Consider the following 23,049-nt stretch of genomic DNA (forward strand, 5'->3'; position numbering starts at 1 on the left):
TGTGTCCCTGAGAAGAATTGTCTATTGATTAGTTAATTATCTCCGACCAAGGGCCCCAGATTTAGTTTTTGATGATCATTTTCTTACCTTTTTCCTTGTTTGAATATTCTCACTGAAATGAGAAATAAAAGATTTTTTTTCCTTTTTACATAGGGAGTATTTTGCTTCTGCTCCTATTGATACAGTACAAAGAGAACCAGTATAAATTTAACATAATATTTTGCAGTTTGTTGGTTCTTGGAATTTAATCTGATACTCCATATGTATATATATGTTTACATGTGTGGAAAGCGTATTTAGGAGTAGAATAAGATTTTAAGAATGATTTTAGAAACGTGTCCTGTAAGCTTGATTCTCTCATACTTTTATGACAGTTAGATTCATTTCAATAGATTGTAAGAAACTAAGGCATTTCCAAATTGACTGACATAACTATCCCACAAACCCTATTTCGTAGAATACTTATCCTAAGTAACATGAAATGATCAAAATCAGTATTTTCTTTTGCACTTGTATTATAATTGCCTTTGTGCTTGGTTTTCACTCAGTTCAATGAAAAGTTCAACTATTTATATATTGACTAAATAAACAAACTACAGGAGCTCACTTCTGCTTACATTTTTAAAAAAGACAAAATTGCAGATGTTCAGTTTGGTTACACCTATTTCGTACTGGAATTTAGGAATTTTTGTGTAATATTAAAAGCCCTTTTTTTAATATTAAAGTTTGCAATATTTGCTAACTTCAAAAGGTGGTGCCAGTTTAAGATTTAATCTTCACTTAATCCTAGGGCTAATCATTTAAATTGAGAAAGAGAAAAATCGTTGACACATCCTCTCTTATTTTTATGTCATACTTAAAGTCATAAAAATCGATAAAATGATGAAATTAAAATTGATATACATCCAAAGTCTTTTCATCTCATCATCTAAGACCCAGAGAGGTGCCAAGTGTGAAGGAGCCCAGGCTTGAATAGGTGTCGGAGGGTCCAGTTAGTTTATCTTACCTCCAGGTTTTAGAGTTAAGAGAAAATGAATTCATGGAAGAGCACCTTAGATTTTCTGTGATGAACATATGGAATATTTTTCACCCATTTTTTTAGTTTATCTTGGCTGCCTTAACATCTTTTCAAAATGTCAGCAGTGATTAGACTACATTAGGGGATAATTAATGTGAACTTTTATCTCAAAGCTAATTTTGAGTAATACTAGAACAAAACACATGTCAATATGTTAAAGATAGAAAGTTGAATGGGTTGCTTTTGTATATAAAAATATGTATTTCCTCTTTTCAGTTCACCTTTCTTTTCAGAGGTCAATCTAACATAAATATTTGAGAAAGGTTAAATAACCTGTGCAAGAAGCACCTCTTGCTGGTGTATTTCCTAAAACTTTTTTCAGAGGTTGTACCACAGGTTCTTGCATATTAAAATACTGGTCATTTGGGGAAGTTTAAGAACTATTTTCTCTTGTACCTGGCATAGGGGATGGCTATAGTGGGTAAGCTAAGTCCAATTCACATTTTAATGCAAATGCTCCATTTTTTAAAATTATCTTCATGGGTGACATCCTGTGCTCTATCTCCTTCTTCTAAACAGACTTTTTCCAAAATCGAAATTCAATAATTTAAAATTACTAAATAATCTATTTCATCCCACAGTAACTCTAGAGATCTATTAGACATGTGCCTCTGTGTTGCTTCTGCCATGTTTAATTACACCTCTAAATAAAGGCCATGCTCAGAATTGGAATGTAACAACTCCTCATCCTGGATCATAAACTTCAGAACATGATCTAGTCATACCAGAAGGGCAACCCAGCTGGATACTGATCTGAACAGTCCAAACAGCCAGGAGTTCAGGCACCTATAATTCAATTGTTGTTTTTATTTAAAGTAAAATTAAATTTTGAATATAATTGTTTTAGCTATTGATTCAGCTGGTCATTTCTGGCCAAACAAGTAGTTTTTCACAAAGACAGTCATATTTCTTCTCAGGCAGCTCACCCAACCTATTTATCCAACATATTTTACAGATAACATTGTTTTTAATCCCCTTCAAAGAGGAAGGCATGTAACTAAGAGTAATGCTGATAGATGGTAGACATTTAAGTCACGAGCATTAGAATCTGCTGACTTTCTATCCTTTGCAATTTTGTTGTTGTTGTTGTTGTTTTCGGGCCACAGGTACAGCATAGGTAGGTTCCTAGGCTAGGGGTCAAATCAGAGCTGCAACTGCCAGCCTACACCACAGCCACAGCAACGACGGATCTGAGCCACATCTATGACCTACACCACAGGTCACAGCAACGCTGGATCGTTAACCCACTGAGCAAGGCCAGGGATGGAACTGGCAGCCTCATGGATACTAGTCGGGTTCGTTTCTGCCAAGCCACAGTGGGAACGCCCATCCTTTGCAGATTACTTTAGCTCTCTAGAAATAATGGGTAGCCCTTTGGCATTGAGGCTAATTGGCTCAAGATCAGTATTTTTACTTCTCTATTCTCTTTGGTCAATTAATACTTGACCAAAGAAATAAAAACAGCTGGTTGACTGTTTACAACACTAGAAAGTGAAATGGTAATGATACATAATTAATTAAAATCTGCAGTTATTTTAGAGGACTTGCTTTTGTTCAATTATTATGATCCCAGTTTGTCAAAATGCTCTTACAAAGGTAGTTTAAAAAAAAAAAGCAGGTAAGACTCAACATACTTAGTCAATCATAAGTAAGCCATTATAATTTGTTTTTTCATAATCCCCATTTATGTTGTTTTAGGGCAAGTCATAAATACCTTTGCAAATAAAAATTATAATCTGCATTTCTCCAGCTTTAATAAGTGAGAGTGTGAAATAAGGAATATGAAACCAAATCTCACCTAATATATGTTCTATTTAAACCCTGGTAGCCCCATACTTCTGCTAAACTTCTCTACTTTCTTAAATTTAAGGCCTCTAAAATCTACATTTCTTTTATTTATTTAAAAAAAAAAAGACAACTTTTCCTCTAATTATGGGAACTCATTGACCATTGGGCTGAAAGTCAGCAGCAGCTGGGTGGCGAACTGGCCCTTTGCCCAGACCTCAGAGTAAGACTAATTTGAAAACCCTTTACAGAATGCAGCCAGAGCCTCCTGCTTAGAAGATCCTGCTCTAATCAACCACTGATCATAAGAGATTTCCTTTATTGACCTGAAAGCACATTTTTTCATCTTTGTGCCAGCGAAGGTACTTACTAAAAGTAGGTAGATAACATCCAGAGTGAATATGCCTGATAAAGGGGGCACAGCCTTCCATCTCTCCCCACAAACGGCATGCTGACTCTCTTCCCAGTGGACCTCCTGTAATGACATGTGCTACTAAGAATTTCTATCTCCATCCATGTCTTGACCCATTTCATTGCCACCTGGGAGGAACCTATGGCTAGCGAGATGTCCCTCCTACAAATACACTCAACAAATGACTTAGAAAACTATAGTCAGGGCTCGTGGAATGATGTGTGAGAATGCTCTTTGTGTCTGGAGATAACTTGGAGTGAATGCAGGACAATGTGTATCCCCCTGGATGTAGCATCCGAAAGTTCCAGGTGGGAGGTGCCTGTCGTGGCTCAGTGGTAATGAACCTGACTAGTGTCCATGAGGATCCCTGGCCTCGCTCATTGGGTTAAGGATCCCGTGTGGCTGTGGCTGTGGCCGGCAGCTACAGCTCTGATTTGACCCCCAGCCTGAGAACTTCCATATGCCACGGCTGCGGCCCTAAAAAGCAAAGAATAAAGAAGAAGAAAGGCCCAAATGACTCCAAAGTCTGCTCCCTCTATGATTTACCTGCCTGGAGACTTTGAAAGGTTTCCTCTAGTGCTGACTCTTTGTGACAGTTCTCAATTTACAGTAGAAGGAGGCCACTTTCATTGCTCCCAAAGGCAAATCGGGGAAAACTGATACTTTTTTCACTCAGAAGGGTCAGCGTTTATGGGACAGGCTCAGTCAGATTCTCCAAATTGCATCAGAGAATGAAGGTTTCTTTTACACTATCCTCTGCTAGATTAAAGGAGGTCATTTAAACAAACTACTTTCCCAAAGTCCCTGTTTTGAATTACTGGAGAAAATGTGTACTATCTGGGGTCCTGGTTCACTTAGCAAACATCAGAGGAACGATTTGAAGTCTGTTTTGAGAAATACACTGTCCAACTATACAGCTTTTTCCTTCAGCAAAAGAGATTTATCAAGGATCAATTTGGCCACAGACACATCTGTTTTTGTTAAAATGCCTTTGGCCATTAAGTTATCCGTAATAACTTTTGGTAAGGTCTAAGCAATTTATAATAATATGAATGGAAAAATCATGATTCCGTATAGCATTTTTCTCATCCATTTTATCTAAATGGCTAGAAGTGATGATTTGCATAATTTTATCTGTTTTTTCCTTCCTATTTTTGCCATGATCTGAGGGTTTTATATAGAAAGCATAAATTTGCTTTACCATTGGAGTTTGTTAAAATAGTATTTTGACTTTGCAAAGATAGTTGTATGTTTTCACCTTCTTTTAATAGTGGAAAAAAATTTTTAAACATTGACTGCTGTGAACTTAGAGGAGCAGAAACATCACCTTGGACAATAATAAAATACCTTTTTTTAGTTGATAGCTTGTTTTTTAATATTCAATGGGGTGTATCTTTGTAGAAGATAGAAGCCTCATAACTATCTCCTGTACGCTCATTGTAACTGCTATGGAAAGCGGTGATTCACATCTCTACCCAACACTGTTTAAATTTAGATTTGTAATCGCATTTCTTTAAAAAAAAAAAAAAAGTCTGTGTTTTTGTATTGGCTCTAACTTTGCACAGTCTCTGAAGAGATCTCAGAACATGAAAGGTGAACTGATTTTTCCTTTTGGAAAGTGGTCCATTCGGAACTGAGGGAAGCTGATGGACCCGAGGGGCAATGCTGATTTAAATGCTAAAAGTCTCTCCAGAGATATTCAGGGAGAGTTAAATTGCTCATGCTTTGATGCCAAGCAAGAGTGGCAGCTGTTTCAGTTTTTCATCAATGTCGTACACCCAGTCGCCACACATATTAAAACTTGTTCAGAGACATTGTTGACCAAAATACTGAGCCAGATGCTCACCAGCGTAGCTCTGACTCTCTGGCCATAAGCACACCCAGTCCCAGTCCTCAGGAAGGAGCATGGACAGGTAAGGAGCATGGTGGCATCATGAAGAAAACGCTGCCCTGGGTCGCCTTCTTGGGCAATAGATTAAGGATAGCCCTACTGGTGCTGCGGTGTTTCCTCTCCCCGCCCACCTCTCTGCCGGAGTCCCAAACTCCAATCAGTAACTCCTCTGAAACTAAATACAAGGATTAGAGAAACGTGAGAAGGCCAGCCTATAACATTGAGATGTGTAATCGAATTCGAAACAGAATGCATTTCCTTAGCACACAGCACTGGGATGCATCGTTTAGCTCTCACACAAGTAATATTTATTGACCACCCATCACAGACTCGGCATTGGCATAGCAAGGGAAATAAAAACATAAGCCCTACTTTCAAGGTGCTCCCAGTCGGGAGAGGTAGGCAGAGTTATAAAGACAGAATTGTATTGGAAAGAATTAGAAAACTCAGCTTAAAAAAATATCTGTTAGGTTGTTCAAGATTGCTAGATGTAAGATCAAGTCCCAGTCTGGTTGGTTTTTTGTTTTGTTTTGTTTTGTTTTGTTTTTTTGCTTTTTTAAGGCCTCACTGGTGGCATATGAAAGTTCCCAGGCTAGGGATCTAATCAGAGCTGTAGCTGCCAGCCTACACCACAGCCACAGCAACACCAGATCCGAGCTGTGTCTGCGACCTACACCACAGCTCACAGCAATGCTGGATCCTTAACCCACTGAGCAAGGCCAGGGATCAAACCCGAATCCTCATGGTTACTAGTCATATTTGTTTCCACTGCGCCACAATGGGAACTCCCCCACCCGCCGCCTGGTCTTTGACGCTGCCCAGTCTCTTCACTTCTCTGGCCAGTGCTATTGGCATCATAGATACCACACTAATGGTAAGTACAACCCATACCTAATATTACCAGTGTGGTTCTCACTCTGGTAGAACTATGTCCATTCCTTCGAAAGTCCTTAACTAGCAAAAACAAATGCATATTTCTAGCAAGGAAGTTCTTGAACCCAGCCAGTCCTGTGACTTCTCAGTGATGCTTGTGGCAGCCATGTGAGAGCAGGGGTGAGAGAGGAGGCCAGCAGTGATATGTGGGTCCTCGCTGCTGGCCTGCTGAAGAAAAGCAGCTGCAGTCGTAAATTCAAAGAGCTAGAAGTGACCTTAGCAGCCACCTACTCCAACTTCCTTCCAAGAGAAACCTCTCAAGGGATGTTCTGAATTTCAAATCAAGAAAAGCTTGGAAGCCACAAACTCAGCTGACTTACAGTTGTCATGGAATTGGGGGGTTATTTGTTGCAAACAGAAACGGGATCCATAGGACATAACTAGCCACGGACTAGTCTTACCGCCTGTGGACAACCTCAGTCTTGGCTTTCTTCTACCCCTGGGGATGTATCTGTCTTTTCAGGGGCTCCCCTCCTCCTTCTACAATCCTCTTCTTGGTCCTTCTTCCCTCCTTCCTCTCTTTTTATCCACTCTGGTGGCAGAGACTGCTGGCTCTCCCCACCACCCCTCTCGCCGAGATCTCTGCTTAGACTTGTACCTTTTTCATCTTTGCATCTCCCTCCTGCCACCTAGGTGTCAGTGCTCAAGGCAACCCTGGAAAACCAGCTTAAAGATGGCAGATGCATCATCAGTCTGGGTCCCTGAGTCACTACACAGAACAGGGGCTGTGCTTCTTTCCTCTTCCTGCAGGCACATCCTGACACCAATCAGGAAACCCACCTCAAACTTTACATCGTGCGCTATCAACCTCTATTTTGTTACGCCACTGAGAGTGCAGGCTTTAACCACCAGCATCACAGCATTCCCCACTCATACAATTGAAAGTCTTCAGATTCAATCCATGCAAATAACCCCCAATTCCGCATCTCTGGACTAGACTTTATTCATGGGCTTCACACCTACATATCCAACCTAGACCTCTCCACTAAGGGGCCTTCCTACTGGCCGTCATACTCAGTGTGTCTAGAACTGAACAAATGACCCTCCCCTTCAAGTGCCTTGATGTTCCTATTCCTCTTTCATGTGGTAGTAAATAGCATCTGTGTGCACTCAGCCACCCAAGCCGGAAAGCTGGGACATGTTCTCAATGCCCATTTTAATTTCTCACATTAATCTCTCCTGAATCTCAGTTCTGTGCACCCCTTTTCTCTCTCCTTATTGTCACTTTCTTCTCTGCTTTTAGTGATCATAGCCTCACCACCACTCTGGTCTGTCAGCACTAGCACTGGAGGTATCTCTTTGAAATCAAAATCTGATCGTCTCTCTGTCCCTAAAAGTCATTCCATGGCTCTTCCTGCCTTGCAAATCAAAAATCTATTTCCTACTGCAGCATCTAAGGCCATTTTATGGACCCCCTTCTGTTTACCTCTCTTCTCTGTCACCCTTCTCCCATTCACACAGGTGTTCCAGCCATGGCAAGTTGTCCTGAAGTTTCCCAATTACCCTTTCTCTCCATGCTGTTGAGTTTTTAGTTCCCTCTACCCAGAACATACCACACTCTTTATGCCAGTGGTTTTTTTTTTTTTTTTTTTTTTTTTTTTTTTTTTTTTTTTTTTTTGTCTTTTCTAGGGCCACTCCCACAGCATATGGAGGTTCCCAGGCTAGGGGTCTAATCGGAGCTGTAGCCGCCGGCCTACGCCAGAGCCACAGCAATGCTGGATCCAAGCTGCGTCTGTGATCTACACCACAGATCACTGCAACGCTGGATCCTTAACCCCCTGAGCAACGCCAGGGACCAAACCCGCAACCTCATGGTTCCTAGTCGGATTCGTTAACCACTGTGCCATGATGGGAACTCCCCATGCCAGTGTTCTTAATATGACTACTTCCTTGTCATCTTTCTAACTGAAGTTCAGAGATCCTCTCCCCTGGGAATCTTTGACCACCGTACCCACATCAAAATCTCACCTGTATCTGTCTTTCTCTCTTGCCCTGTGCCTACTTCTTAGAATTAGTCTCTGTGTGATTGTTAGCAAATGTAGGCGCTCTTGTGTTATTGCCCTAGTCTGATGCTCTTTGGTAATGACTCTTTGACAACAATAGACCTTGTCCACACTGCCTGGACCATAATGCCTGCAGTATGTTTATGTGTTTCACCTGTACGGTCATCCACTCCTATCTGCAGAAATGGATAAAATAACGCATATAAAGTGCTAAAGGCAATGCCTGGCATATTGCGTATCCCTGTTAAGAGAATAGTTGTTGTTTGTCCTATTGTTACTGCTTTTATTAACATCAGCACTAATTAATGCCTTTGACCATTTTATAACTGATTTTCCATCCCTACCAATTTTTGCTTTTCTTTTTCTTTTGGTTCAAAATCGTGCATTAACTATTTGTACCAAAGCAGCAGTTTCCTTCTCATGGCTATAAAGTGAGCAGAGTGAAAGTCAAAGGATCTGGAGTTCTGGGTTTGGGTCCCACCACGACCACCAGCTGTGTGAGCCTGAACCAGTCATGTCACCACTCGGTGCCTCATGTTGGCCATCTGTGAAGTAAGGATAAAAATAGCTTCCTGACCCACTTTAACAGAACAGTTCTGAGGAACAACCTAGATAATTAATGTAAAAGTATTTTTTAACTCTAAAAAAATGGATGACATTCAATCATGAGTGGTATCTCTAATATTGCAAGCAATATTCATGCAAACACTAGTTCTTAAAATATTGTCATTCATCTCTTTTGCCAGTATCACTTTCAATGATTTTTACCTTCCCTAATGAGAAGACAGCACATAAGTCATCCATACCTTCACGAGCAAGTTCTCAGCTTTATTATCCAAGGCATCGAAATAATTCTGGCTTGAGTTCTAAACACACTATCACCTCACTGGCAGTGGTGCTCTCAACTGATGCTGTCTATGAGTGTTTGAGTCTATCTTTCTATCAAATTTTGCCCCTTTTTTGGTACTCCACATGATAGCCATACTGGTTTTTGAATGAACTATTGAATTTATGAGTGATACCAAAGGATAGAAGCAAAATCTTGACTGCCCAATTGTTTATCTACTTCCTATTTGGCCTCAAACTTCTCCCTTGTTGTTGATGATGAGTGGACTTTCTCAGCTTTTGTGTGCCAGGCACTTATCTAAGCCGTTCACATTCAATCCTCACAATAACTTGGTCCAAAGAATACCTGAGCTTGATTCACTCTAATGTAAGCATCATGGGGGCACAGAATCTTTTTTATGTTTTATGAATAACTGCGTAACCCTTGGGGACCTGATCAGTGCCTGGCATATAGTAGGCACTCAAGAAATAGTAGTTGAATGAAGTGATTTGCTCTTTAAACAATTTCTTTAATGCTTAGGACTTTGGAGTTTTCTGGATATTTGTAATTTGATTGTGATTTCTTATTATTAGTGGTAGTGACTTATTATTCTATTATTGAAATAATTAACTCACTTACATGAAACTCTATGGTTTATGAAATGCTTTCACATTAATTTAAAGCAACCAATGACATGTTATTACTAGAAATGCTAAAATACAACAACTCTTCCTAATGGAAAATAAAATACTGCTATTTTTAGAAAACTGCTATAGTTTAGTTCTTCAGTGAACAGTGAGCACTTCAACTAACTTAAATTATGAATAATTAGGGCTTAAAATAATAGGTTATCATACATCGGAATTTTTTTATTAAAGGAAGAAAATACTAGAAAATACTTTCCCGGTCAGCTTAGAAACAGGGACTTCTCACACGGAAATTTACTCAAAAAAATATATACATTGAAAAACGTATAAAGGTAGCTGCAAGACTGATTCTTATAATGTTTGTGGCTCTAAGAAAAGAATCACAAAATATTTTAAATGAATGAATGAGATTTCCTAGTCTGTAATTAAAATTAGAGCTGATAAGATCTAAAAGAAGCTTCACTTGTTAAGAACCATGAGGATTTGCAATAAACAATGACAGGAGACAGTAAGGCCACAGTTGACTCAGGTCCTTCTAACCAATGAGAACAGAGTTCGCATAAGATTCAGCACTGCGGCGCTAGAATAGATGACATTTTACAGAATTCTTACAGTGTGTCTTTAAATGACATCTTTAAGTATTATGAGTTTTAAAAATCTACCAAAATATTTTAAATATATTTTTAACTTTAATATATTAAAATATATTAAAGGCCAAACAAAATTTAATAACCAGAACACCATTACCTTTTGTATTGAAACATTGACATCTGTCCTTGTCACTGGATTTTAGTGGATGAAGGGAAACATTTCTCTAAGCTCCCAGACAAACATGACTGGTCCATTTGTCATTCCAATGTCTTCAGCACTTGAAGTATTTCAATTTTTGTTCAACAATGTAACCTTTGGAGTCTTGCCTAATAATGACTTCACTTGGGCTGGGCTTCCAACAGATAAATGAAAATGGAAATGCATATTTTCTAATTATGCGTCCAGCCCTAGTTGCCCACTGGCAAGAGTGGCCACACGGAATGTTAAATTAAGTCTGCACAAAAGCTAGCATCTATGTAGCATCGAAGTTTCCCAAAGTCACTTTCTTAATCGTGTGAAGGATAGCCAAGACTCTGATCAGTAGTATGTAGCTATATACAATCAGAGGGAAAACATTTAAACATCCCAGCATGGTATTTCCATTTAAATCTGATTACAGTGAAATAAAACCGTAGCCATTAAAGGTTTAGAAGAACTACAAATACAAGCCGTAAAAGAAGACAGATAGTAAATGAGGTAGTAAAACATTTCAGCGGGGCAAACAGTTTACAGCACTCATTCAACTCTTCCTGAAGCAGGCTGTGCAATTCACTACAGACCCTGAACCATTCCCTGAGCTCCACTTAAACCTGCAATTAACCTTTCACGCCTAATGAAGCTGTTTTCTTGGGAAATTAAAATATATAGTGATGCCTGCTCTTACACAGACTTGGGAGGAGAGCCTTCCAAAATGAATGACTTTTCCGAGGCTTCGTTCAAATGTAAAATGGAAGTGCTGTGTTTGTATATAAAGTGAGAATGTTCTTTCCAAGGCAATTTCATTTGATGTGCAGTATTTTATTACTGTACTTATTAATTGTTCTGCATAATTGTAAAAAAAAAAAAAAAAAAACCCACACGTCAGTAATTCTATGATTAGATTGTTACTGCTGGAGTCTACAAGTACCGTTTCACTTCCATTAGGAAAAAGTCAAGTTTTACTAAAGATACCCAAATTCCTGACGTTTCCCCTTGGTGGTTTTCATTGCAAATTTAGTGGTTTAGACAGACATATTTACCACTGGATATTTAGCTGTTACTTACTTCCATTGCTTTCTCTTTAGGGCATGTCTGCACGTGTTGATGGAGAAGCAAAGTTTTGTTTTGTTTTTTTTTAATTTTAGAGGAAAACATTGTTTTTATCGAGGTCTTGGGTAAAGGCCTGATTTGGGTGGCCTCATCTCCTTGTGTATTAAATAGCTGTGGTAGCTCCTGGCCCCCAAACCAGTGACTCCTAAACACTGCCCATGCTCTGAAGGAAATCTACATGGTTCAGAGGCAGCCTGCCTCCCTCCCCACTGGGTGAACCACAGCAGCCACCGGTGATGCTCCGTATTCACCAGGGCCCCTTCCAAACACCAAGAGACCACGGAAAACCAAACAGGAGTCAGAAGATGACACTTTCTCATGAGGTTTATAATTCCTATTTAAATCATCTAAATGTCATAGTGTCTGGTATTTAAGAACTAAAAGTGTAAAAAGGTAAAGCTTATAATAAATATTTAAACCCCAGCATTTTTATTGAATCTACTGGCAGATTTTGATGTAAATTTTGCTAGCCTGCAGCGTCTGTGCATCATCCTGACATGGTAAATGAAATTCCTTTAGACCACCAGTCTAAAATAATGAATTGTTCCCCCACTTAATTGTATTGCTTTGATAACAAGGAACTGTGCTAGGCCCAGAGAACACAATAAGTGAATTTCATCAGATGATTTGTGTGACGTTTTGAAAAATGATCTTCTGGAGTGACCTGATTTTAATGGAACTCTAACAGCACAGGGCATGGGCCACTATGCAGCCTCCTACAGGGAGGAAGCACTTTCTCCTAGGCCCAGGGAGTGTGAAGTCATCACCAGAAAGCCTCTCACCAGGAAAAAGTTCCCGGGGAATTCTCAACCAGGAGAGACCATTTGCTTCAAAGGACATTATGGAGAACTGATTTCTAAGTTACTTTTATTGTACCGATGTCTGTTTTGTTAAAAATGCAGGAAAGATCTCAAGCTGCCTTTATCTCTTCACTGCCAGTGTGAACATAAACCAAGACCAATCAAATTACAAGCAAAAGCTCTTTATTCAGAGCTTGCTATACCATTTGCTTGCTTGCATTTTGGCAGAGACTTCAAGACAGGTAAATGTGTGGCAACATTTCATAGAGGAAAAAAGAGAAAGCTTCAAATACGTGCTTATTGGAGGCTGTTGGCACTAGAAAGCCGGAAAGCTGGAGGCAGGCTATCTAGAAGCGGAGCATCCTATATGATTAGTTAGATATGTATATGTACTCTCTGCTTGGTCCTAAGTTGGAAGCAGGAACCAAAAAACCTTGGGGAAGCTGTCAGTTATTAATCAAGCCTTGACTGTTTGGAGTTCATTGTTATTGGGGGAGGGGGGTAATTGTTTGACTCCCTGGATTGTTACTAGAGCTAGCAGTCTGACTCCTGCAGGCCTGACATAGTAAGCTGGCTTCATGAGCTGGTTATTGCAGAAAAGAGATTGGTTTCCTGTGCAGGTCGCTACAGCTTGTGAACCAGAGTTGTGTTTTTTATATATGGTCTGGCTATTGTCCAGTCTGATTGCAGTATCTTCAGTCTCTTATCAGCATAAAAAGGTTACATTTGGGAGGAAGCAGAGGGGGGAGGGCAATACTGTCTTTCTCTAAAGAGCTACTGACTTGACTTTTCTTTTTCTCAATTAAGAACATTAGACTCCTTACAATAAAATGTGCTGAAAGGTAATGAGAGAAATCAATGTCTCTCTTTTTTAATGAGCCTTCCACACACTGGACAATTCAAGAAGTAGGGTTCTTGTCCCTCCTGTTTACACTTGGGTCCAGGGCCTCTTGTAGGTTGAAGGAGGATCTAGCAGTTTCTGGGTTGTCATTGCTGTTTTTTAAAGTTCTCCATGTGTTAAAATATGAAGAAATCCAAATATAGTAATAAAAACGTACACTTAACAATTTGACACTTGGGGTACACACCCAGTTATTGTGATTATTATGTTATTTGTAATTAAGTTTCAGGACCTATAATGCAGAAAAGCTCATGATGTGTGGAGCACTAGCTGTGTGGTCCAGTGAAGGACTCAAGCTTAAATTTGAATGAAAGCATCAGTTGGCCCATCAAGAAAAGACCTGAGCAAGCATCCCTCTTAGTGTCCTCTGTGAGTACACACAGTGGACACTCAAAGGTCCCTGCCTGGAGGAACTCAGGGCTTCCCGCACACACATCGCCATGTCTGCAGAATCTAAAAATTCAGCTGATTGTTCCAGTTTCATAGGAAAGGACAAAAAGCTGTCAGATTAAAAATAAGCATGATTTGCAATTTTATTTTTAAATTAAGGACTGAAATATGGTTCAAGATTTATTTTCAACTGAATGTGTTTCCAAGCCTACAAACCATTAGTAAACACAGACTTCACATTCACATACCCTGAAACACAAAGATACAGTGACAGTTTAGAATTAGCATAGAATTTCCTGTGTTGGCCACTTATGCTGTTTACTTCTCTCTTGGCACTGTATCTTCGGTAAGGAAAACAATGTTTGCAGCCACATGTAAGTGGGAAACTATTGAGCTCCTTTGGACAAGGTCATGCAGTAGTTTAACGAATAACATGATTTCATATTTGGAAGCTGTGATCATTGGAATTAGTGTCAGTGGTTTCTGTCCACATTAAAGGAGGCATATATTATTTGTCATATTTGGCTGTCTCTGGATAAAATGATGCCAGGAACAAAATAACAGAAGGTTGTAAATTTTGACAAAAGTGTGCCAGGAGATCTGTGGAAACTTAAGGTCTGCCTGAACTGAACTTTCAGTTACCACAACCATGGTCTGTGATTTTACAAAAATAATGTACTTCGGCTCTCTCCCTTGAAGAAATAACAAAGTAATTATTTCTTACAGCTGAATAAGTGTTGACAACATCTATTTTGGATACAGAAGTTCGCATGTGTTCTTCAAAGGTCAAGAAAGCAATTTTTACTTAAACTTTGAACCATTGAACTTACATTTTTTTCTGAGAAATTTGGATAACTGTTTAATATCCTGAAAGAGTAAGTTATTTAACAGCAACCCTTAAATGGTAAATATATAAGATTATCAGCCTAACCAGTTATTACTATAACTTTTTAATCCCTTCCCTCTCAAACATCATCAATTTCTTCTTTTCCATAAATACCTTCTCTGCTGTTTTCATATGTACTGGAAAAACTATATGTGCTCAGATAATCATATGCATTTGCATACATTGCATCTGACCCTTCTGCTTCCCCTATGCACCAGCTTACTTGCCTCTTTCCACTGACAAACATCTTGAATGTAGGACTTATGTCAGCTGGCCACACTCCCTCTTGCCCCATTCCCTGCTCACCAGTTAGGCTTCCATCCTCCATTAAGTATGGAAATGACTCAGGGTCGCCAGAATCTTCCTTGAGGAAATCCAAGGACCTCTGTGGCAAGCCTCACCTGTTGCCCCTTTGGTGCTTTTTGCAGGCTCCTCGAACCCTGCCCTCCCTTGACGTCCATGATGCTCTATAGGCTTGTTGACTTTCCTCATAGGGTGTCCATTTCCCCTGGTTGGCATTTCTCTCTGTTCATAAATCTCTGGAGTTTCATTCTTGCTGGACCCTGTTTGAGGCTTGCTTAGGACAAATTGACCTACAGGAATAAAACAAACTCAATGACACTTGAGTAGGATAAGAGCCAAAAGTGAGGCCTTCTACCGAGAGCTGTACATTGAAAAGACGTCTGTGAGAGCTCAGTTGGTTCAGCTCAATTCAGAGTCAGGTCTCCAAGACCTTGTGGAAGGGAAATTGGTGACCTCTTCTTAAAGCAGTCAGTCTGGTCTCATGTGCTAGTGTGGTGATTTGGCACATTTTATTTTACCCAAAACTTATATTGGACTCAAAGGAAACTAAAATGATTTCATAGGTAGCCTTAAAATATCTGATTTAGCCATTGCTTGTGTAAATTTAGGGAAGGCTTTACTATCTCTGAACATCTTACCACATGTTCCTGCCAATCAATGGACAAAACAGTATAATAAAACAATGTTCTAATTGTGATAGCTGGAGAACCGCTTTTGTGTAGGATATTCTGCTGATGATACTAATGGTATTTTTCTTATATTTAAGACATTTATCAGCTAAATTTCTACAAATCGTCTTTCTTCCATGTTGACTTGTTTATAGCACAACTCTGCCCTGGGGTACTTTCCTACGTCTTAAAAACAATTTAAGAGAATGAAAAGACAGGCCACAGAATGAGAGAAAATACTTGCTAAACACATACCTGATAAAGGGCTGATGTCTAAAATGTGAAAGAAATCTCTTTAAAACTCAACAATATGAAAACAAACAAGGAGTTCCCATTGTGGCTCAGTGGGTTACAAAGCTGACTATCGTCCATGAAGATGTGGATTTGATCCCTGGCCTCACTCAGTGGGTTAAGGATCTGGCATTGCTGTGAGCTATAGCATAGGTCACAGGCATGGCTCAGATCCTGCATTGCTGGGGCTGGGGTGTAGACCAGCAGCTGCAGCTCCAATTCGACCCCTAGCCTGGATACTTCCATGTGTTGCAGATGCAGCCCTAAAAAGAGAAAGAAAAAAAAAAAAGACAAACAAGAAAATTAAAAATGGGCCAAAGATTTAAATGCATACCTCACCAAAGATGTACATATGACAAATAAGCATATGAAACGATGCTCAGCATCTAATGGTGTTAGAGAATTGCCAACTAAAACAACCATGAGATACAGCCACATGGCTGAAATCCAGAACACTGACAACACCAAATTCTGGCAAAGATGTGGTGCAACAAGGACTCTCATTCATTGCTGGTTGTAATACACAATGGCAGAAACACTTTGGAAGACAATTTGGGAGTTTTTTTACAAAGCTGAAACATAGGTCTACCATGTGATCCAACAATTAGATGCCTACATATTTGTGAACTGAAAATTTATGTGGACACCAAAACTTGCCCATGGGTATTTATGGCAGCTTTATTCATTTGCCAAAATGTTGAAGCTATCAAGATGTTCTTCGCTAGAGGAACGGATAAATGAACTGAAGTACATCCATACAATGGAATATTATTGAGCAGTAAAAAGAAATGAGCCATAGAGCTACAAAAGACATAGTGGGACTTAAATGCATATTGCTAAGTGAAATAAGACTATTTGAAAAAGCTACATACTATATGATTCCAACTATATGACATTCTGGAAAAGGCGAAACTAGGGGGACATTTTTAAAAGATCAGTGATTACCAGAGGCTCAGGGGAAGAGGAGGGATAAATTGGTAAAACATGGGATTTATAGGGCAGTGCAACTATTCTGTATGATACTTTCATGGTGAATATATGACATTATCCTTTTGTCAAAACAATGCAGTGTGAACCTAATGTAAACTACAGGCTTTAGAAGATAATCATGTATCAATATTGATTCAGTTTTTCTCTCACCTAAAACTGCCCTCATTTTTAAAAAATCTTAATATACTGACTTTGGTTACATACACACACACACACACACAATAGTAACACTGACAAGTCCTTGTACATCCAGAACAAACTTGTTTTCAGACAGACCCTAAGGTGTGGAGTCATAGCCACGACTGATTGTGATGTTTTGTCACACTGACTTGATTGTCTGACGTCAGAGTCAATTAATTTCATAAGATCTTGCTCTTCATGTGTGAAGTTCGTATGTCTGGGGTGAGAAGCAAAAATTTTAAGTAAAGGATAAACTACTTGATAATGTCCATATAACAGCTAAATGATTGTTGAATGTAAAACAATATAAAAAGGATGCTAAGCCACCACTGTTGCCATCCCAGAAATATCTAACCAAACACTTAAGTGCTTTTTTTCCTTTTCTTCCAGGCCTTGCAATTGCCAGTGCTCTCATAGATATTTCTCAACAGAAGCCTTCAGAGAGTAAAGACAAGACTTCAGGAGTCCGAAATCGAAAACACCACCTCTCAACACGTCAAGGAACTTGTGTCTGAGAAACAGAAACTGCTCCTGGAGGTTCTGTAATGTTTGACTTTGTAAACAGCTCCCATTAAGGCTGGTCTCTGGCCTCAGTTTTTATGGGGGCAAATCTCTGTATGGTCCCAGGGCCCAAATACAGTTCCCTCCAAATGGGCAATGACCCACGTGGCCAAAGAATGTTCATGAGTTTTGTAAAAGTGACAGTATTGATGGTCACAGGTGATTAAGTCAGTTTTTGCGACTATCTTAGGCTTATCATAGATACCATTAAAGTGCTCTGGGAAAAGATGTATATTGTTTCTTAATGCAGATGAAAAATATGTAATTCGTATAAACCAAACTGTTTATATCCCAAAACTTTAAGGAAAGACATTTTATAATGCCTGAATGATGAGAATTGTACAGTTTTTGCCTCACGAGCAAACTTAAATCACCTGTATATGAACAGGAAATGAAAAAACTGCAATGGCTTTAAATGCTGTTTTATCTCACTGTAAATGTAAAAGCAAGATTTTGATTTATTAGGATGTAGGTAATGTGTTTAAATATTTCACAGGACCATATCGTGTCCAAACTCAGTTTGCAAATGTGACTCTTTTCCACCTAACTGGAATGCAGACCAAAATGAGTCCATTTGGATGGATGGTATGTGCAACTTCACAGGAGGTTTATTAGAATTCTGAGTGAAGAGGACATTGCTGTCGTCCATGCCAACTGCCTAACTCATTATCAGAGCTGATAGAGCATGGAAAAGCCTGTCCAGCAATCAATTTCTCTCCTCCTTCCAGAACCAGCCTCCAATACCACGAACCTGAAGAGAGCTGAAATAGTTATTTTACAGTGTGCAAGCTTCTCCTCTTATATGGTAATTTTTTAATTGCCTGGGAATCATTGGATCAGACCTAAATGATCCATCTGCATTTTTATAAGGACAGACCCTCTTCTCTTGGCCTTCCTCTCCTAGCTGCTAGATTTTATCTACCTTTTACAAACGTTAGGAAAAGTGTTTTAGAGGCAACACCTCCTCCAAGTCATAATACAACCCAAGTTCCTTCCTGCCACCTATTTCACTTAGAGTACAAATAGAGAAGAGCCTTTGCTGGCGGGCGTCTTCAGTATTCTTGTTTCTGACATGAGCACCTTGCTGTCATGACAGAAAGTCTCCAGTTTAAGAAATGAAATAAGTTTGTTGTGGCCCCCGTTCAGCAAATTCTTAATGATTCAAAAAGCTGAACTATGGCAGAAAGGAAAAAAGATAGAGAAAAAATTTTCACATTGGAGCATAGAATCATTTGTGTCCTAGATTTTGACAGCAGTTCACTAGAACTCCATAGATTAACAGACCTTGGTTGAAACTGCACTTTCTTAACTTCAGGGTGACTACAGAATACATGTAGAGAGCAGTCACAGAGATCTCCAACGCTGCTTTATACAATCTAGTTTGGTTCAATATGAAGGTCATTTAAATGTAATTGACATTTAGTACTATCTATGTACTTATCATGTTCTTTGGACTTCTGGAAGGTATTGACACTTTTACTGTTTACAGCTAATGCATAGTTACTTGCATGCTATGGTTGTGCAGTAGCGGGATATGACCCTATTGTGATATTAAATGTTTATTTCACAATGCCATTTATACATAGTCAGCTTAATTTGATGAGGAACAAATGTAATATATAACAGGAATGATCATACGATATGTAGTTGCATCATATATAAGATTTGCTAGGTTGCATCTTAACCATGACTCTGTCATTGTTTTGATAATTAGGCATTTATGAATTATAGTATATATTCCTCATGTTGGCATGATAATTTTGCTATTTTCCATGCATTAAAAATAAGACTAATTCTTAGAACAATTTTATTGATAGCCTATGGGGGATTTTTCGGGGGGTGGTGGTGGGAGTGGAGTTGGCTATTTTTACTTCCCTATGATATTTTCTCTCAAAAAAAAAAAAAAAAAGTGAGCAAAGATTATAAATGTCTCCTGAAAACAATCAAGTCATTTTATTAGCTTCTTTGGAGGCCCCTTAAATGTTGATTTTTTTTTCTCCTGGAAAAAAAAAAATTGACTAAACTGGTGAGTACAAAAATATAATCATTTAAAAATAAAGTGATTGCCCATTTGTTTAATTCTCTACTGTCATGAGAGAAAGCATATATAACAAAAACACAAAACCATACAGAGTTGTGTGTAAAATCTGGTTCAGCTGTATTTTTAGAGAGGCTAATAAGCAAACAGTTTTACTCTGAAAAGATTGTCAGGCCTCATCCACCTCGAATCCCATCGGGGTCTTAAAATTTGAAATTTTTAATTTTAGAGAATTATGGGACAAAATGCAATGTTAATTTAAAGTCATACTCTACCTTTCTGGGCCAAGTATTGCCAACATTGAGACTAATTATGCAGTATCTTCTTGACATTTCAAAGCGTTTTATGGCAATAAAAATTCTTCACCCTCAGGTGAAATGGATTGAAAAGGCCTTAGGGATAGTCGCTTTGAATCTGTGTCCTGTTCTTCCCCCCCACACACATCCCAAACACTTTCAATTTGGAAGCTTTTTTTTTTTAAATCAAACCACAGGTATCTGCAAGTACTCTTCAAGAAGTTAGGCATTAAATGACTGATTCTCATAAAAATGTATCTTAATGGAATTCTGTACATCTCAGTTTAGAATGACTTTTAAAATGTTTTTTTAATGTCAGGGTTTCTTATTCTTCCATATATGAAAAGTTTCTGTTAAATAGAATGGGGTTTTAAGAACCGACCCAAGGACACTCTTTGGACAATTTGGAATGTTATTTTCCATCACAGTCTATCCCTGGTGATTGGCTGTAGTTCCCTGAGCTATACAGTAGGACCTTGTCCATTCGAAATGTGATCATTTGCACCTATTAACCCCAAACTCCCTGCCCATCCCACTCCCTTTCCCATCCCCCCTTTGCAACCACAGTCTATTCTCCATGTTTGTGAGTCTGTTTCTGTTTTGTAGATAGGCTCATTTGTGCCATATTTTAGATTCCACATGTGAGTGATAGCATATGGTATTTGTCCTTCTCTTCCTGACCTACTTCACTTACGATGATAATTTCTAGTTGCATCTAGGTGCGAATGCTTGTTGAGAAAGATGCACATGCTTACAGATCAATTTAGTCCGGAATTTAGTTTGGAATTTTTGTAGTTGTTTTTCAATGAAAATTTGTTTTAGCAATACACACAAAAGGAAAATGTATGCCATATACTATTGTGTTATGTTTAATAGGAAAACTTGAACTAGAAAATATTTCAACCTGTAATTGATACTTGCGCTGCTTCCCATCTCATTTTCTTTGGGTTCCAGTAAGACAGTAGTGGCCCTATGGCTGCTGTGTTATTCCAGGGTCAGTTAGAGTGCAGGATGGTGGATGGGCCTGAGAACAGATGTTGGGACCAGCTGTGAGCTGTGTGGTGCTGGGCAAGTTTTAACCTTTTGAAGCCTTAGACTTTGCATCTGTGAGGGGAGGTAGTGGTGCCCAGAATATAAGAAGTATAAAGCTTCCACCTCGGGCCTTCAGTGCAATAGTATTAATCGTGGGGCCACTGGGACACTCTTTCTACCAATTGTTTTATGAATCCATCTACTAATTTTTCATTTATCTTTTCACCATAGGTAAAAAGGCAAGTAGGTTTTTGCAAATGAAGATTTTGTAAAACCTTAACTTCCTCTATTTCTGGGATGTAGAGATTTAAAAAAAAAAAACTGCTTTGATATTTGGGTCAATAGTGGCTTTGATGCTTTCAAAATATATACAGTTTTAGTAAAAGCTTTTTTTAAATTACTGCTTGGTGACATTTAGATAGGAACATCAATTATCACTTTCATGTTCAAATTTGGCAAGCAGGAGCCAATCCTTACATTTGCTTGTCATACGTGGTACATTTTTTTCTCATTGAACATAAAACTATGATTTGAAAGTGTTTTATATAAAAGGTTTTTAAAAATTAAAACTGTTTGAAGGAACTAATTCTACCTTCATAGACGTTAAAAAAAAATCAACTTCCAAGGCCCATTTGCTACTTTACAAAACTGAGTTTGAACTTACTTGATCATAAGAATTACCTGGATGAGTGAGGATCCCTATCTTTGACTCTAGAGATTAAGATGCAGAAGGACCAGTTTGGGCTCTGAAGGTTCAAATGCTTAATAAGCACCCCAGTGGTTCTTATGATTAGGCAAACTAAGGAGACAGTGCACTGGGCCAAAGAGCTGCCTTTATTTACAGTTTGAAGAATTTCTTTAAGTAATAAAGCTATCCCTCTAAGTCAAAATGCTTTAAATAATTTTCCAAGGAATACAAGCCATCTGGTTGGTGTTATAGCAGTGTTTTCATTATAGTGTACATTTAACATTTTAGTTTTGTCAAATTTTTTTAATTAAGAATTAGAACCATCTCAGTATATATGTATACAGGTGTGCATGCCAGTGTTAAAACAGATTGTGTAAAAGTTCAAACCTGCTTTAAAAAGCCAACATTTTACGATATAGTATGCCATTCATCAGGAGTTTAGTTACTGAAATAAAAACATTGGATCTTCCAACCCCCATTGCCAAGTGCAGTTTTGTTATGTATTTTTTTTAACCCTTCCAAGATCATACAGGAAAAGGCACTCACCACCTGGAAAAGCCACCACCTGCCATCTTAGACTTGGTTATAAAATTTAGTTATTGAATTCCACATTCAAAAACCATTTTTCTCTCTCTTTCCCTTTTCACTTGATTTTTGCTGGTCTTTTATACATTTCCCTTTTTTTTTTTTTTTTTTTTTTTTTTTTGGCTATGCCCACAGCATGCAGAAGTTTCCGGGCCTGGGATATAACCCATGCCACAGCTATAACCAAAGCCACAGCAGTGACAACACCGGATCCTTAACCTGCTAAGCCACAAGGAAACTCCTCTACATGTACTCTTTGAATTACGTACTGACCACTCTGAATGTCCCTGAGAATGGAAGCAAAACTCATAATAACCTGAGTGGCCAGGATTCCAGCTATAACTAAGGGTCTCTGCCCCGACCATGTATTCTGTGTTCACATCAATCGTTCTTACTTGCAATAAAGGTTCTCTTTCTGAGACTGGTACAGCCATGACACAGCTGAGGAGTTTGCTGCAAGTCTGCTTATTCTTTGGTAAGCTTTGGGTTTAGTCCTCATGTCTTCTGGATCCTGGCCTACATCAGTGCCACTACTCTTCTAGGCCTCAGTTCGGAGTCACTGAGAAGGTACCACCAAGACAGATCCAAACGCCTCTCCTCTCTCCAACCTCCACAGGAGGACCAAGCATCTGTGACCCCTCCTGTGCTCAGGGCCTCAGGTAGACCCTCTGCCTCCTGACCTGCGGCCTAACCCTGAGGTTGGCCCTGCCTGTGCTCTAGGGGGTAAATGGGCAGACTTCTGCTCCCCAGTAGCTCTACACCACATCTCCCAGAAGGCAGGCCAGGGAAGAGGACCACACTGCCCAGAGAAACACGCCTATCCTGGCTAGCATGTTGCAGAAGCTTTTAGAAAAGGGAGAAAAGTTTGGGGGCAGGGCCCAGAGGGAGCTGTGCCTGAAGCAGGCGGAGCTCAGAGTTGACTCCTGGAGCAACTTTCTCTTACAACCAAAAGCAGCAGCTCCTCTG

At 39.1% G+C, this 23,049-nt stretch overlaps 1 protein-coding gene across 9 annotated transcripts in view; it reads left to right on the top strand.

Annotated features, from left to right (window-relative positions):
* ATRNL1 (attractin like 1) overlaps nt 1-19,503 on the top strand; it is a 770,027-nt gene extending 750,524 nt beyond the window's left edge. For 6 of the 9 annotated variants that reach the window (XR_014826351.1, XR_014826350.1, XM_084994465.1 and 3 more), the window contains one exon: nt 17,274-19,503. Coding sequence is in view for 4 of the 9 variants with exons in the window: in XM_084994465.1 (XP_084850591.1) it covers nt 17,274-17,398 (125 nt within the window). In the remaining 5 variants the exon portion in view is untranslated. The remainder of the gene's footprint in view (nt 1-17,273) is intronic. The other 3 variants (XR_014826353.1, XR_014826352.1, XR_014826349.1) reach the window with 1 other exon arrangement.
* The last annotated feature ends 3,546 nt before the right edge of the window (nt 19,504-23,049 follow it).

Source organism: Sus scrofa, chromosome 14 (genome assembly GCF_054392235.1).
Source record: "Sus scrofa isolate SSC_HxYL_T2T_F1_AM1 chromosome 14, Sscrofa_HxYL_maternal_Yorkshire_Landrace_v2.0, whole genome shotgun sequence".
Classification (NCBI taxonomy): Eukaryota; Metazoa; Chordata; class Mammalia; order Artiodactyla; family Suidae; genus Sus; species Sus scrofa.